At 53.0% G+C, this 12,239-nt stretch overlaps 1 protein-coding gene across 3 annotated transcripts in view; it reads right to left on the bottom strand.

The window, feature by feature from the left end:
* Window positions 1-12,239, bottom strand: part of Tecpr1 (tectonin beta-propeller repeat containing 1) — a 29,085-nt gene that overhangs the window by 8,909 nt on the left and 7,937 nt on the right. For all 3 annotated transcript variants that reach the window (XM_028756150.1, XM_028756151.1, XM_028756152.1), the window contains 11 exons: window positions 10,821-10,995; window positions 10,632-10,732; window positions 9,401-9,502; window positions 8,484-8,629; window positions 6,923-7,428; window positions 6,059-6,204; window positions 4,828-4,983; window positions 3,585-3,734; window positions 3,334-3,491; window positions 1,890-2,017; window positions 682-784 (listed from right to left, as the gene is read on the bottom strand). In XM_028756150.1, coding sequence (XP_028611983.1) covers window positions 682-784; window positions 1,890-2,017; window positions 3,334-3,491; window positions 3,585-3,734; window positions 4,828-4,983; window positions 6,059-6,204; window positions 6,923-7,428; window positions 8,484-8,629; window positions 9,401-9,502; window positions 10,632-10,732; window positions 10,821-10,995 — 1,871 coding nt within the window. The remainder of the gene's footprint in view (window positions 1-681; window positions 785-1,889; window positions 2,018-3,333; window positions 3,492-3,584; window positions 3,735-4,827; window positions 4,984-6,058; window positions 6,205-6,922; window positions 7,429-8,483; window positions 8,630-9,400; window positions 9,503-10,631; window positions 10,733-10,820; window positions 10,996-12,239) is intronic.

The following is a 12,239-nucleotide window of genomic DNA, read 5'->3' as shown; positions in this document are numbered from 1 at the left end:
AACTTTAAAAAGAAAGAGAAGAGTCTGGAGAGAGAGGGCACTTGATAAAATGCTTGCTTTGCACTCGAGAGGAGTCAATTTCAACAGTCAGCCCACAGAACCCGAGTGAGAGAGCTGGGAGGGGCTGAGACAGCTCAGTGACTACGCTTGGATGGCTCTCACTGAGGACCTGAGTTTGGTTCCCAGCACCCATGTTAGGAGGCTCACGACTGCCTGCAACTCCTGCTCCAGGGATCCAACACTCTTCTGGCCCCCACAGACATCTGCACGAATATGCACAAACGTGTGCACACACTCACACGCACTTAAAAACAAAATAAATCTTAGAGGAAAAAAAAAAAGCCTGGGTATAGTGGTATGCACTTGAAATCCCAGCACTGGGGAGTTACAGAGGATACCTGCACCTGATCTCTGGCCTCTGCGTGCACACGCACACACACAAATGTGCATGGTTCACATGCACACCACATGTGTCTCTCTCTCTCTCTCTCTCTCTCTCTCTCTCACACACACACACACACACACACACACACACACACTTCTAAAAAACAAGTGCTATCCTATTATTCCAGGCAGGAGGCCTGACACCAGCTCCAGGCTATGCTGAACACTGCCATCGGCTTTTGTTGGGTCTGTGGCCTGGGCCAGACAGTACCCTCAGCAAACACTCAGGCCACTCACCTGCTGGTATAGCCCGTGACAGGGTTCCAACGCTGGTTCTCATAGATGTAGACGCTCTTCACATCTGACTGTGTGTAAATGTTGCTGGTGCTGCTGGCCAGGCCTAGGCGTGAGGGGGACAAGGGGCTGCTGGGACCCGGGCCACACTAGTGCTGAGGCTCCCGGGGACTTGGCCTTTCTGCCTGAAGCATCTTAGCCCAATGGAAAACACACTTGGAGGGCAGATCCGAGCCAGGGCAGCTGAGATGGCTCTTTGATTTCAGAGGGACCAGCCTCGCTTAGGTTTCTCTCTCCTCTGGGACTACATGGCTTCCACAGGAGCAATCTGCGACAGGGTCCCACCGTATGCCCCAGACTGACCTCAAACGCACAGAGATCTGCCTGCTCCTGCCTCCCGAGTGCTGGTAGTAAATAAAGGCAGGCGACACAGCCAGCCACCCTCCATTCTGACTGAGGCCTCGTCTTTGCTGTCTTCTATCTCATACGCAGCAGGTGCCTGCCCAGCTCACCTTATTAGCAAGGCTACCTTGGCCCACACATATAACCTCTGAGAGGCTCAAAGTCCTCAAAGGCAGAACAGAGACCAGAAGTGATTCCTGCCACAAGGTCCGGAAAGCTCTTGGCCTGTGAGACTGAAGGTTCCTGTGGTCTTAGCAGACCACAGTTCTCCCGGGCCAGCTGCGTCCCCATCATGAGGTATGTGTTGGGACTGTGGCACACAGCGTCTGTCTTGAAGTCTGCTTTTGTCTCTACTTTCCATCCTAAACTTGGGACTCCCTAAGGCTGGGGATGATTTGCTCTCCCTAAAGATTCTAGGATTTGGCACAATTGGGGAACAGGGGTTCTAGAGCTACGTGACGCACCCTGTGTCTTCATCTATGAAATAAGGTGCTGAACAAGTTAGAGGACCCTGACACCAGCTGTTCCAGAACCTTCAAGTTCTTCTGTTCTGCTGGTGGGATCCCAAAGGGCATTATGGAGACTAGGCCTATTCTCAGGGTTCTTGAACCCTGGGGATTGGCCTGGGGCTGCCCTCTGTGGAGGCTGGCAGTGGTGAAGGTCACCTGTCAGCCATCTGTTAAGTGTCTGTGCTGGGACAGCAGCCCTAGGCACTGGGAAGGGTGGCCAGATGGAGAATAGGGAAAGTTATACCCAGGAGGTTCTGGGAGTTAATCTAGTCAGCCTCAGGTACTCAGAGCCTCCCTCACCTTGGAAGCAACCGCCGCCATAGCCGCCTGTGTATACCCATGCTGTGTGGTCATAGCCAATGCCCCATACCACACCTCGGCTGTTGGCCTCTATGATTCGCAAGTGGCCTCCCATCTGTCGCCAGAACCTGCAGGGGTGATAAAAGCCCCTCAGCCGCGTTGTCCAACCCATCACCCATCCTGGAGTTAGACCTCACATGGCCAAGTACTACAAGTCTGAGACCTCCAAGCCAGTAGAGCAGGCAACCTGCTTGGCTCCTGTTTGAGTCAACCAATTCTGGAGAGCACTTGAAGCACCCTACAAGAGGCAGGGTGTCCCTAAGAGATTGTTCCCCTCACCCGGGCCACACTGACCACGGGGCAGGACAAGTCTAGTCCACAATGCTCCTCTCTCAGAGCTGGGAAGTAGAATCAGGATTGGTCACAGTGTGCTAGGTGCAGCCAGGCTTAAATGTCAAGGCACACAGCAGGGAACATGCCAGCCATTTAATCCTCTGTGTGAGGGACAGCGTAGCCAGCTGGCTCCCAAACCATCCCAGGGAGGCTTCCCAGGGACAGCCGCCTAACCAGGAGACTAGGTGGGTTTTCTGTAGGCTCTGCCTCTGCCACCAGGAGGTGAGAGTGTACATGACTACCCATGGGACATTTCGGTCTATGATTCTGGGCTGGACTGTGATCATTTATAAGGGTGTCCAGGGCGTCCCTGGGAGTCCTCACCCATCCTCTTCCTCCTCAGAGCTCCTACCTGTCCCTTTAGAACTTCTTGTATCATGACTCATGGATCCTAGGCTGTCCTCAAACTCACTCAGTTTCTGGAGTACTCGGGGATGAACCCAACGTTCCTACATTTTAGGCAAAGACTAACAACAGAACTACTGAGCTTCCCTGACCCCATGGTTTTAATGCCCCGACAGAAGACCTCCGGCTCCAGGATCCCCCATATCCGAAGGCAATGGGTACCCATCACCCCTCTGCCACGAGCTTGTCATTACTGCACTCCCGAGACTTCCACCTTAGGGCACACTCCAAGCTCCCCTCTTCCTCTCTACTTCCAGGCCCCCTACACTGCAGGGTCTCAGCAGAACTGGCAGGGACTGAGCCCCTAGATTCAGATCTGGTGAAGGAGATGTGGTTTCTCTGATCAGGCCCTCGAAGCCGCTTGGGGGTGAGACTACATCACATTCACCACTCCAAGAACTCCAGGCTACTCCAAAGCTGCCTGGCGGGCGCCGCTGACCTCCAAGCCCAGCCTTGAACAAACAGGCCCAGTGGGTTTCAGGGTCCAGAAGAGCAACTAACCGCCTATCTGGCTAGTCAGTGAGAAGCTACAGTGTGTGGGTTCAGGTCCCACAAGGGGAGCCCTTTTCAAGAACACAAGCTCTGCGGTTTGGGCTGGGGGCGGGGCTAGAGGCGGGGTTGGGGCGTGAGGCTTTGGCCCACTCACATCTGGTCGCAGGGCAGCAGGTGCTCATGTGCTTCCAGGTCTGGGCTGGGCTCGCTCACAAAGATATCACCCTTGCAAGTGACAGACCAGATGGCCTGCGGGGACGGGCGTCCATGGAGCTTCCGGCTCTCGCAGCAAGACAGGCTGAGCAGTGCGAGCTGGCATGGGTACACAGCATGGGTCACTGCTGGGAAGACTGAGGCTTGGGTGGTCTTTTCTCACTAAGCCCTCGAGGATCCGCGACCACTCACCCAGTCATTCATATCTTGCTCTGTGGCTGCAGCCAGGCGTACGGGCCACCTCTGTCTCGTCCTCTCGGGGGTATAGAGGGCAAAGGAGTGTTTGGCTTCATTAAGCACGGGGACCAGCACAGTCACCTCATTCAGGAACACGTGTAGGTACTGTTTGGATAGGGGTACACAGACGACTGTCATCCTGAGCGAGGTACCCTCAGCTAGAGTTCCTCCCCAGGCCTCATGATCCAAGCCTAGTGCTCAAGAACGAATGCTTTGGGGCTGAAGATGAGGCTCAGATCAGAGACTGCTCGTCTAGAATGCACAAAGCCCCGAGTTCAATCCCCAGCCTCAGGTCGCATCCCAGCCTCAGGTCGCATGCAGCCAGGCATGGTGGTGCATGGGAGCCTGTTTCCTATCTGGCCCTCCTAAAAAAAAAAAAAAAAAAAAAAAAAAAAAAAAACGCTTTTGGATGTTGATGGCCTGGCACATATCAACAAGTGAGACTGGGATTCATCTCCCCAATCTCTAGCCTCCTCTCAAAGGCTAAAGTCTGGCCAAGAGTGATTCAAACATGTGACCCCATCGAGGCCAGCCTGGTCTACAGAGCGAGTCCCAGGACAGCCAGAGCTCTACAGAGAAACCCTGTCTCAGAAAAAACCAAACCAAACCAAACCAAACCAAACCAAACCAAACCAACCAACCAACCAGCCAACCAACCAAGCAAACAAACAAAAGATCAAATCCCCCAAAACTCAAACCAACCAAACAAAAAAACTGTGACCCAGCACCTGGACCCCTGATGTAGGAAGATGTGAGTTCAAGGCCATCCTGGGCTACATGGTGAGTTCCAAACCAGGTTAGTTAACTTAGTGAGGCTCTGTCTCAAAATAAAAAGGACTAGGAAAATATGCAGTGGTATTTAAAATAAAGAAGAAGAAGGATGAGGAGGAGGAGGAGGAGGAGGAGGAGGAGGAGGGGGAGGGAGGGGGAGGAGGAGGAGAAGGAGAAGAAGGAAGAGGAGGAAGAGGAGGAGGAGGAGGAGGAGGAGGAGGAGAGGAAGAAGAAGCAGCAGCAGCAGCAGCAGCAGCAGCAGCAGCGGCTACTCTCAGAGAAGTCTGGTCAGGTCAGTCCACAGCTCAGACTGCTACACATGTACCTACACTGGGCCTTGCCGACGAGGGGAAATTCTGGAGCAAGCACCTCAAGGTGTGCCCCTCTCTGGGAAACGGTCCCTTGACAAGTGCCCCCCACCCTGTACCTTCTTCTCCTCATGGACCACATAGTAGATGAAGAGGATGCTGTCTCGAGCCCCGTCGTTCCCTGTGAACTGCTCCAGGGCCACACGGACGTCCACCCACTTGTGGGGCTTCCAGTCACACCACCACTGCAGGGCCCCCGTCTTCACCCACACTGACTGTGGCACGGAGAACCAAGGACAACAAAGGACAGAGGAGAAAGGTCACAGGCAGCTCCTTCTCGGAGCCCAAGAGCTATTCTAGCCCTTGGTCTGTCCCTCTGCTCTGTACTTCTGGTTTTCCATCCTCCCAGCTTCCCCTGGGAAATGACATCAGTGCTGCAACAGGACACTAGGTGGCGCCAGAGATGTAGCTGTATTACCAATTTCTTGGGGTGTACACATCATTAATTAGCCCATGTTATGGATAGGGAAACTGAGGCACAAGAAAGGGGTCACACCTGGCCCAAAGTCAGAGAGGGAGTCAAAGCTGGCTCTTAAAGTCTCGGGCTGCCTGAATACATAAGCCCACTTGCGACACAGGATGGCTTGTAGGCCAGCCTAGGCTATGACTTCTGAAGAAAACCAATGTTGTGCTCTAATTTCTCTTTCTTAGACTGACGGTGGCATCCAAGGCTGGGTCTCTACCCTCAAGAGCATGAGGCATGCCAAGCAGGGTGACCCTTGGGGAGGGCAGTGACTGTGTTCCAGTCCGTCCTGACCATTCCATCAGAATATCAGATTTAGGTTCCTGGAAGATGGCCGCTTCAGTTAATCCAATCTACAAACCCTTTCGCTGAGTCTAAACCCAGCCAACTTGACTGTCAAGATGGGCTATCACAGGAATGGAGGTGTGGGGACATAAGGTCGACAGGTTTAGCCTTTCCCTTCCGAGGGCACCCCCCTTTGAGAAGTCTGTGTTCCAGGGCCCACATGGTGTCCTGAAGGAGGCGGGGTCCTGAGAAAAGTTCTTTAGGATAGAGGAGTGAGATTCCTTCTCCTTGAATCCGCCCTGGGGTCTGGAAGCCCTGTTGGTCATGTGGGCCCAGTGTCTGCCCTCCTCCAGATGGCAGAGCGATCACTAAACCAGCAGGAGCCAGCTGAAAGGCTGAGGGCTGCCACCCAGCACTCGGAGGCTGAAGCAGCTGGATGACCAGGCTAACCTGGGCTAAGAGTAAGTGCAAGGCTGGCGTGGGGGCACAGTGCGACCCTACGCCCAAAGAAAAAACTCCCAACAAACAACAAGCGGGCCTACCTGCTCCACGGCCTGCTCATAGTGTCTGAAGCTCTCCAGCTCCCGCTTGGTCCTTTCTGTGAGCTGCTGGAAGATCTGCTTCCTCCAGGCAGCGGTCTGGGCGGGGGTGATGGACAGGGACAGCGTCTGCACTGAGGGGGACAGGCCTGCAAGAGGCCAGAGCCTTAGACCAGGTGCCCTCCTGCCTGCAGCTGGACAAGAGGCTGGTGCGGGTCTCCACACCCCATCCCCGTGATGGCCCGTCTGACAGTCAACTTGATGGGGTCTAGACCCAGTGAAGGAGTTTCTAGGATGGATTAACTGGGGTGGGCAGCCCCGTGCCACGGGCTGGGGCCCCACCCTGAATAAGGAGAATGTGAGGTGTACCATCATTCACCCAGCTTCTTGACCGTAGATGTGGCGTAGCTCCTCCCTCTCCCCCATGATGGACCCTATCCTTGACCTTCAAGCCAATGTGAGCCCTCTGATTTTTTTTTTTTTTTTTTTTGAGACAGGATCTCTTGCTAGTCCCAAAAGCTCGAAATTTTAGCTGCCTGGCCAGTGAGGCCCCAGCACTGCCATACCCCACTTTTACGTGGGTGCTGGGGATCAGAACCCAGGTCCTCATGTTGCACAGCAAGCCCTTTACCCACGGAGACATCCCCCCGGCCCCAGTCTACCTGTTCTTGCTAGAAAGTTCCAACCTATAAACTGTTTTGTGAACCTTCCTCCCTTGAGCCACAGACTGGCTCAAGGTCTTAGTTAAGGTTGTTGGGCACCACAGAGCCTTGAGACAGGGGTGAGCCTGCTGCTCATCTACACACCACACACCCACAGACAGCCATGGGGACACGCCACATACACCAGCGCCATGAGTTCCCTTACCTGACTGGACAGTGAACCACTTGAGAGCAGAGCCCGCCTCCACGGCACATCCGCCTCCAGACACCCAGGCCCACAGCGGGTGATCGTCTGCCCCGTAGGGCTCCTCCATGCCCAGTGGAAAGAGCCCCAGGGAAGAGAGGCCCGCGGTCTCAGAAAAGCCGGCAGCTGACTGGTTAGATGCCTTCTTGGGCTCCTTTAGGTCAATGTTGGTCCAGGGCAGCTCAGCTGGTGTGGAGGCTGGGGCATGGCATTCATCAAAACTAGAGGTCTCAGGAGCCTTTTCCTTGCCCTCCGATAGGCAGGCGTTCTCGCTGGAGTGCTCAGTGCTCCTGCTGGTCTCATGGCCCCTGGACAAGCTCCCTTTAAGGTTCCCGGAACCATCCAAAGATTCTTTGGGGAGAGACTGTTCAGGGCCCTGTCTCTCGACTTCCGAGGAGGCATCAGTATCACTGGGTGCGGATTCTGTACCACTGCCCCTCACCTCGTCACCAAAGAAGCAGCCAGCGCTGGGAACAAAACAGGACAAACTCTCACGTCCTCGTGGAAGACGTGTTTGGCCACTGTGACTGTGTGAACTCAAGCACGTCACACGCTCATTGGGCTCTTGTCTACTGCCCCTGTACAACGCTCATGGGCTCCACTTCCCGGGGCTGGGAGCAGGGCTGAAAGACCCCATCACATCCCAAACCGAAGGGCTGAGGTGTGTATATTTATTTAGATGGGCTGGGACTGTAGCTCAAATGGTAAGGTGGCTGCCTGGAATGGGAGAAGCCCTGAGTTTGATTCTCAGCACCCCATAAAGCTGGGTGTGATGGTGCACGCCTGTCATCTCAGTGTGGAGGAGGTAGAGGCGGGAGTTCAAGGCCATCCTCTGGTACAAAGACAGGCTATATTCCATGTTACTTGGGACTCACTCTGTAGCCCGGACTACCCCTGAATTTACAGCAATCCCAAGTGCCAGGACTGCAGGCATGCACCACCACATTTGACTGAAGCACTTTTCTGTTTTGTTTTTGAGACAGGGTCTCATATCCCAGGGTCTCAAACTCATTATATAACCAGGGGTGACCTTAACTCCTGATCTTCCTGCCCCTGTCTTCCAAATGCTGGGATTACAGGTGTGGACCGCCATACCCCGTCACGTGGTGTTGAGGATGGACCCCAGAACCTTGTGCTGGAACTTCTTTAGTCAGAGGTAATACTCTCAAAACATGGACCAACAAACAGGCTTGCCTTCAATTTCTGGTCTTGACTCCCCTAAATGATGGACTACAATCTCCAAGATGAAATAACTCCTTTCCTCCCCCAAACTGCTTCTGGTAAGAGTGTTTTTATCACAGCAACAGAGATAATCATATCTATAGAAAGCCTCACTGCAGAGTTTTTTCCCTTCCCTTTTTTGCTTTTGTTGGGACGCAGTCTCACTAAGCAGTCCAAGCTGGTCTGGAACCTACAATCATCTGAAAAAGACTTATTTTCTGCAGGGCATTTGCACACATCCCATTAGGCCACAGATAGTCTGTCCCACCTAACTCCTCTATGCCCTGCTGCCTTGTGTCACCTGAGGAGACTGGATGAGCTTCCAGAGTGTGACCGGTCACTTTCTCGGCCCACGATGATAGGTTTCCATGTCTTCCCACTGAGCTCACTGGGAGTAACACCTTGCCGGAAGTATACAGCTCGGTCCTCGCAGCTGATACCCCAGACCTAGAACAAACAGGGTGCTACTTAAAGGCAGCTGCGCACACACATGGATTCTTACTCCTTCCACAAGTGCTGGAGAAGAGCGGAGGGTACAAAATTGCTCAATGGGGCTGTAGGACAGGTATGCAAATGCAGGCAGAAGTCTCCTTATCACGACATGGGAGACGCTTGAGGGTGCGTGTCAGGACCAGGCTGGCTGCTGGAGATGGTAGGTGAGTGTAGAAACCTGAGGCAGGAGAAGGCAGCTCCCTTCCCCCAGCCAACAGAGGTCACAAGAGGTAGTTGGGTCCCCTAGGACTGGAGTTACAGTCAGTGGTGAGCAACATGGTGCTGGGACTTGAACTTGGGTCCAATAGAAGAGCAGCCATTGATCTTAACCACTGAGCCACCTCTCCAAACTCAAACCTCATTCTGTTTTAGAAAAAGTCTACACTGTCAAGCTACACAGATGATACCCATGAGAAGAACGTGGAAGCAGAGAGTCAAGGGGAAGTAACCCGGTTGTCTCACTTAGCAATCCTCCCTCCCCTACGATTTTCAACGTTGCCTTCCTGGGTCTAGAATGCATACCCCACCCTTCCTCACCACAGACAGCACTGCCTCTAGAGTCCTTAGTTACATAACTGAGCCAAGTAGGGGCTCCTGCATTCTGGAATACCAGCCCCCAGTGCACCCCTAGGGTCCTCACTGTCTCCATCTATAAGCCCTGCCGGGACAGCGGCATGGCAGGTGGACAAGCTGTATCCCAGTCCCGTGAACCACGTGCACATCTACCTGGTCATTTAGCCCCACGTTCACCATGGTCATCTCTCCAACCATCTCGATCCAGCTGGTACCACAGGGGTTGTGCGAGTTGACACCCCTCCGGAACCACACCTGGAAAATCGGAAAGAAGCAGGCGTCCCTGGAGACCTTTAGAGACAGAGGTACAGGTGTGTGTGTGCGCGTGTGTTTGTGTGTCTGTATGTGTATGTCCACTAGGGTCTCTCACTAGCCTAGAACCTGCTTGGATGGCTGGCCTGCAACCTCTAAAGATCCGCCAGTTCCCAGCACTGGGATTACGGCATGCCCGGCACTTTTACATTGGATCCAGGGCTGGAAGTCAGATCCTCAGCATCACAAGACAAAGTGTTTTACCAACTGAGCCAACTCTCAATCTGAGGAAGACCTCTTCATTGTGTTTTTACTTATATGTTGTTTTGGGGGGTGGGGTGGGGAGTGAGGGGGCCATGTGCCGGAGCTTGCATGAGGAAGTCAGAAGACGACCTGTGAGAGTTGGTTTTCCCCCATGTGCGTCCCAGGCACTGAAATCAGGTTGTCAGATTGTTACTGGCAGGCAACTTTACCACTGAATCATCTCACTGGATCATTCTAGAGAACCCTTTTCAGGTACTGGGTTGATAGGATCACCCTAAATATAGTTAGAATGAACTCCTGATGTACAAGGCCCTAGCTTCCTTCCCTCAGCACCGCAACAGACAGACAGATGACAGAAGGACAGACAGACAGATCTCACAGAAGCATATAAAAGTTGGTTCACCTGACTGAACCTGCCTCGGATAAGATACAAATGACAAAGGAGAGAAGCATTTAATTGGCAGAGGTTACTGGCATATTGCCTTCTGATTATCTGAAATGTCTGGCCTATGGAATAATAACATGGTGGTTGAGCATTGTGGTCCAGGTGTGTGAGTGAGGGCACATCCTGGAGACAGGGGATGACTTCAGTAGGGTTGAGGATGTGGCTCAGCTGGTAGGAGTTACTTGGCATGCATGAAGCCCAAGATTTGGTCCCCAGCACTTGTCAACTAGGCATGATGGCATATGTCTGTAATCCAAGCAGGAGGGTCAGAAGTTTAAGGCTGCATACAAAGATTAGGATACCATCTCAAAAAGAAAGAGAAGCTCACAGGACTTACACTAATGGGTTTCGATGGCCTCACAAGGATTCCCTGGGTGTGAACGGTACCCACTTCCCACCCCAGCTCCGGCCCCCAATGCTTACTTTGCGGTCCTTTGTGATGGCCCAGACCACACTGACTCCTGCGGAGACGTGCATGATACCATTTTCAGACCCAGGAGGCTCCACTATGGACCAGGAACTTCCTGCCAGTCCCCAAAGAAACCCAGGCGGCCTCCGTCAGCCAAGATTATGGAGAGCAAGCACCCCGCTTCCTATTATGGGGCTGGCTACCTTTTGGGTTGTTCCTGCAGATTCCTTCTCTGACCAGAGCCTGCCCCTCCCAGAGGGTGGCCCATATAAGGTCATGGGGCCCACAGCTGATCTGGACCACCTCCCCTGGGGTATCCACAAGAGACCAGGAGGAACCCTCTGGGTTGGGGTGGCTGACATCCTCTCGGTACCACACCTAGAAGGGGGAAAGAAAGCATGGTATTCACATCAGCAAATCTGGCTCTGTTTCCCACATGGGCATCTCTCACACAGTCACACGCCTTCACTATATGGACCTCCCATCACGTACACGGCTTGGTGAGAAAATGCCTGGATTTTGGTGAGCCTAGGGAGACAGACCTATTTGCTTCAGCTGCCTGTAAGAACACCAAGCAGATTCCAGTGTCAGCGGCCCTCAGGCCGTCCATGAAACCTGTGCCCCCTAGTGGCAATGTGCTCCCAAGACGCATGTCAACACGGGAAGGCAGGGTCTTGGTTTTAAGCAGGGAAAACCCAACGTCTAAATGTCCACTTCTTTTGCTCTGTAACCTGAATAGTTTCAACTTAACAATGGAATCCCTCTTTCCCCAAACCTTTGCCAACTGCTGTCCATTATCTTCCTGATGACAGCCATTCTGACTCTGGTAAGATGGAATCTCAAAGTAGTCTTTGTGTGTACATGTGTGTCATGTGTGTGTGTGTGTGTGTGTGTGTGTGTACACGTTCATGTTTGTGCACAATCATGCATTCATACATAGGAGGTTATGGAGGGATAGTTCCAGGGAGCCATCAAACGATGGACCTGGACTTCTCTGGTCATGCCAACCTACCCTTATGATGGGCCCTGCAGAACCTGCCTACCAGCTAGGCAGCTTCGGGGAATAAGCCTTTTCTTTCTGGAGCGCTGGGTCCTGGAGCCACCTCTTCTGGGTCACAGCAGCAATGCTGGGGGATACTGGCTCACAGCTGATGCTCTCGGAGCACAAACACAGCTTGTGGCCCCTCCCCCTCTTGGCATCCAGGTGGGCTGCCCTAGGCTAGCTCTCTCACTCTGCTTAGATCCTTTCCACCACATTCCAGCAAGGCTGAGAGCAAGGATTGTGGTCAACCTAAACCTGAGTGAGATGACCCCAGCCGAAGGTAAGCCTGCCAAAAATAATCTGTTTTGACTGTTCCAAAGTCAGTGGAGATTTGTGGTCAATGTGGTTAACATAAGAATTACCGGACAATCATAAAATAAGAGCTAACACCATACAGAAGGCAGCAGACTCCTGTACTTGAGACCATCTTTGTTCCGGTTGCCAGCTAAGCTTGACTTTTTAAACAAACTCTGTAGAAAAAGATGTCTATCTAAATATGTATCTATCCATCATTTACCCATTTATTTACCTACCACCCACCCACCTATCCATCCATCCATCACCCATCCATCCATCATCC

Source organism: Grammomys surdaster, unplaced genomic scaffold (assembly GCF_004785775.1).
Source record: "Grammomys surdaster isolate TR1022 unplaced genomic scaffold, NIH_TR_1.0 126109, whole genome shotgun sequence".
Lineage (NCBI taxonomy): Eukaryota > Metazoa > Chordata > Mammalia > Rodentia > Muridae > Grammomys > Grammomys surdaster.
This window is presented reverse-complemented; position numbering and strand designations above follow the sequence as displayed.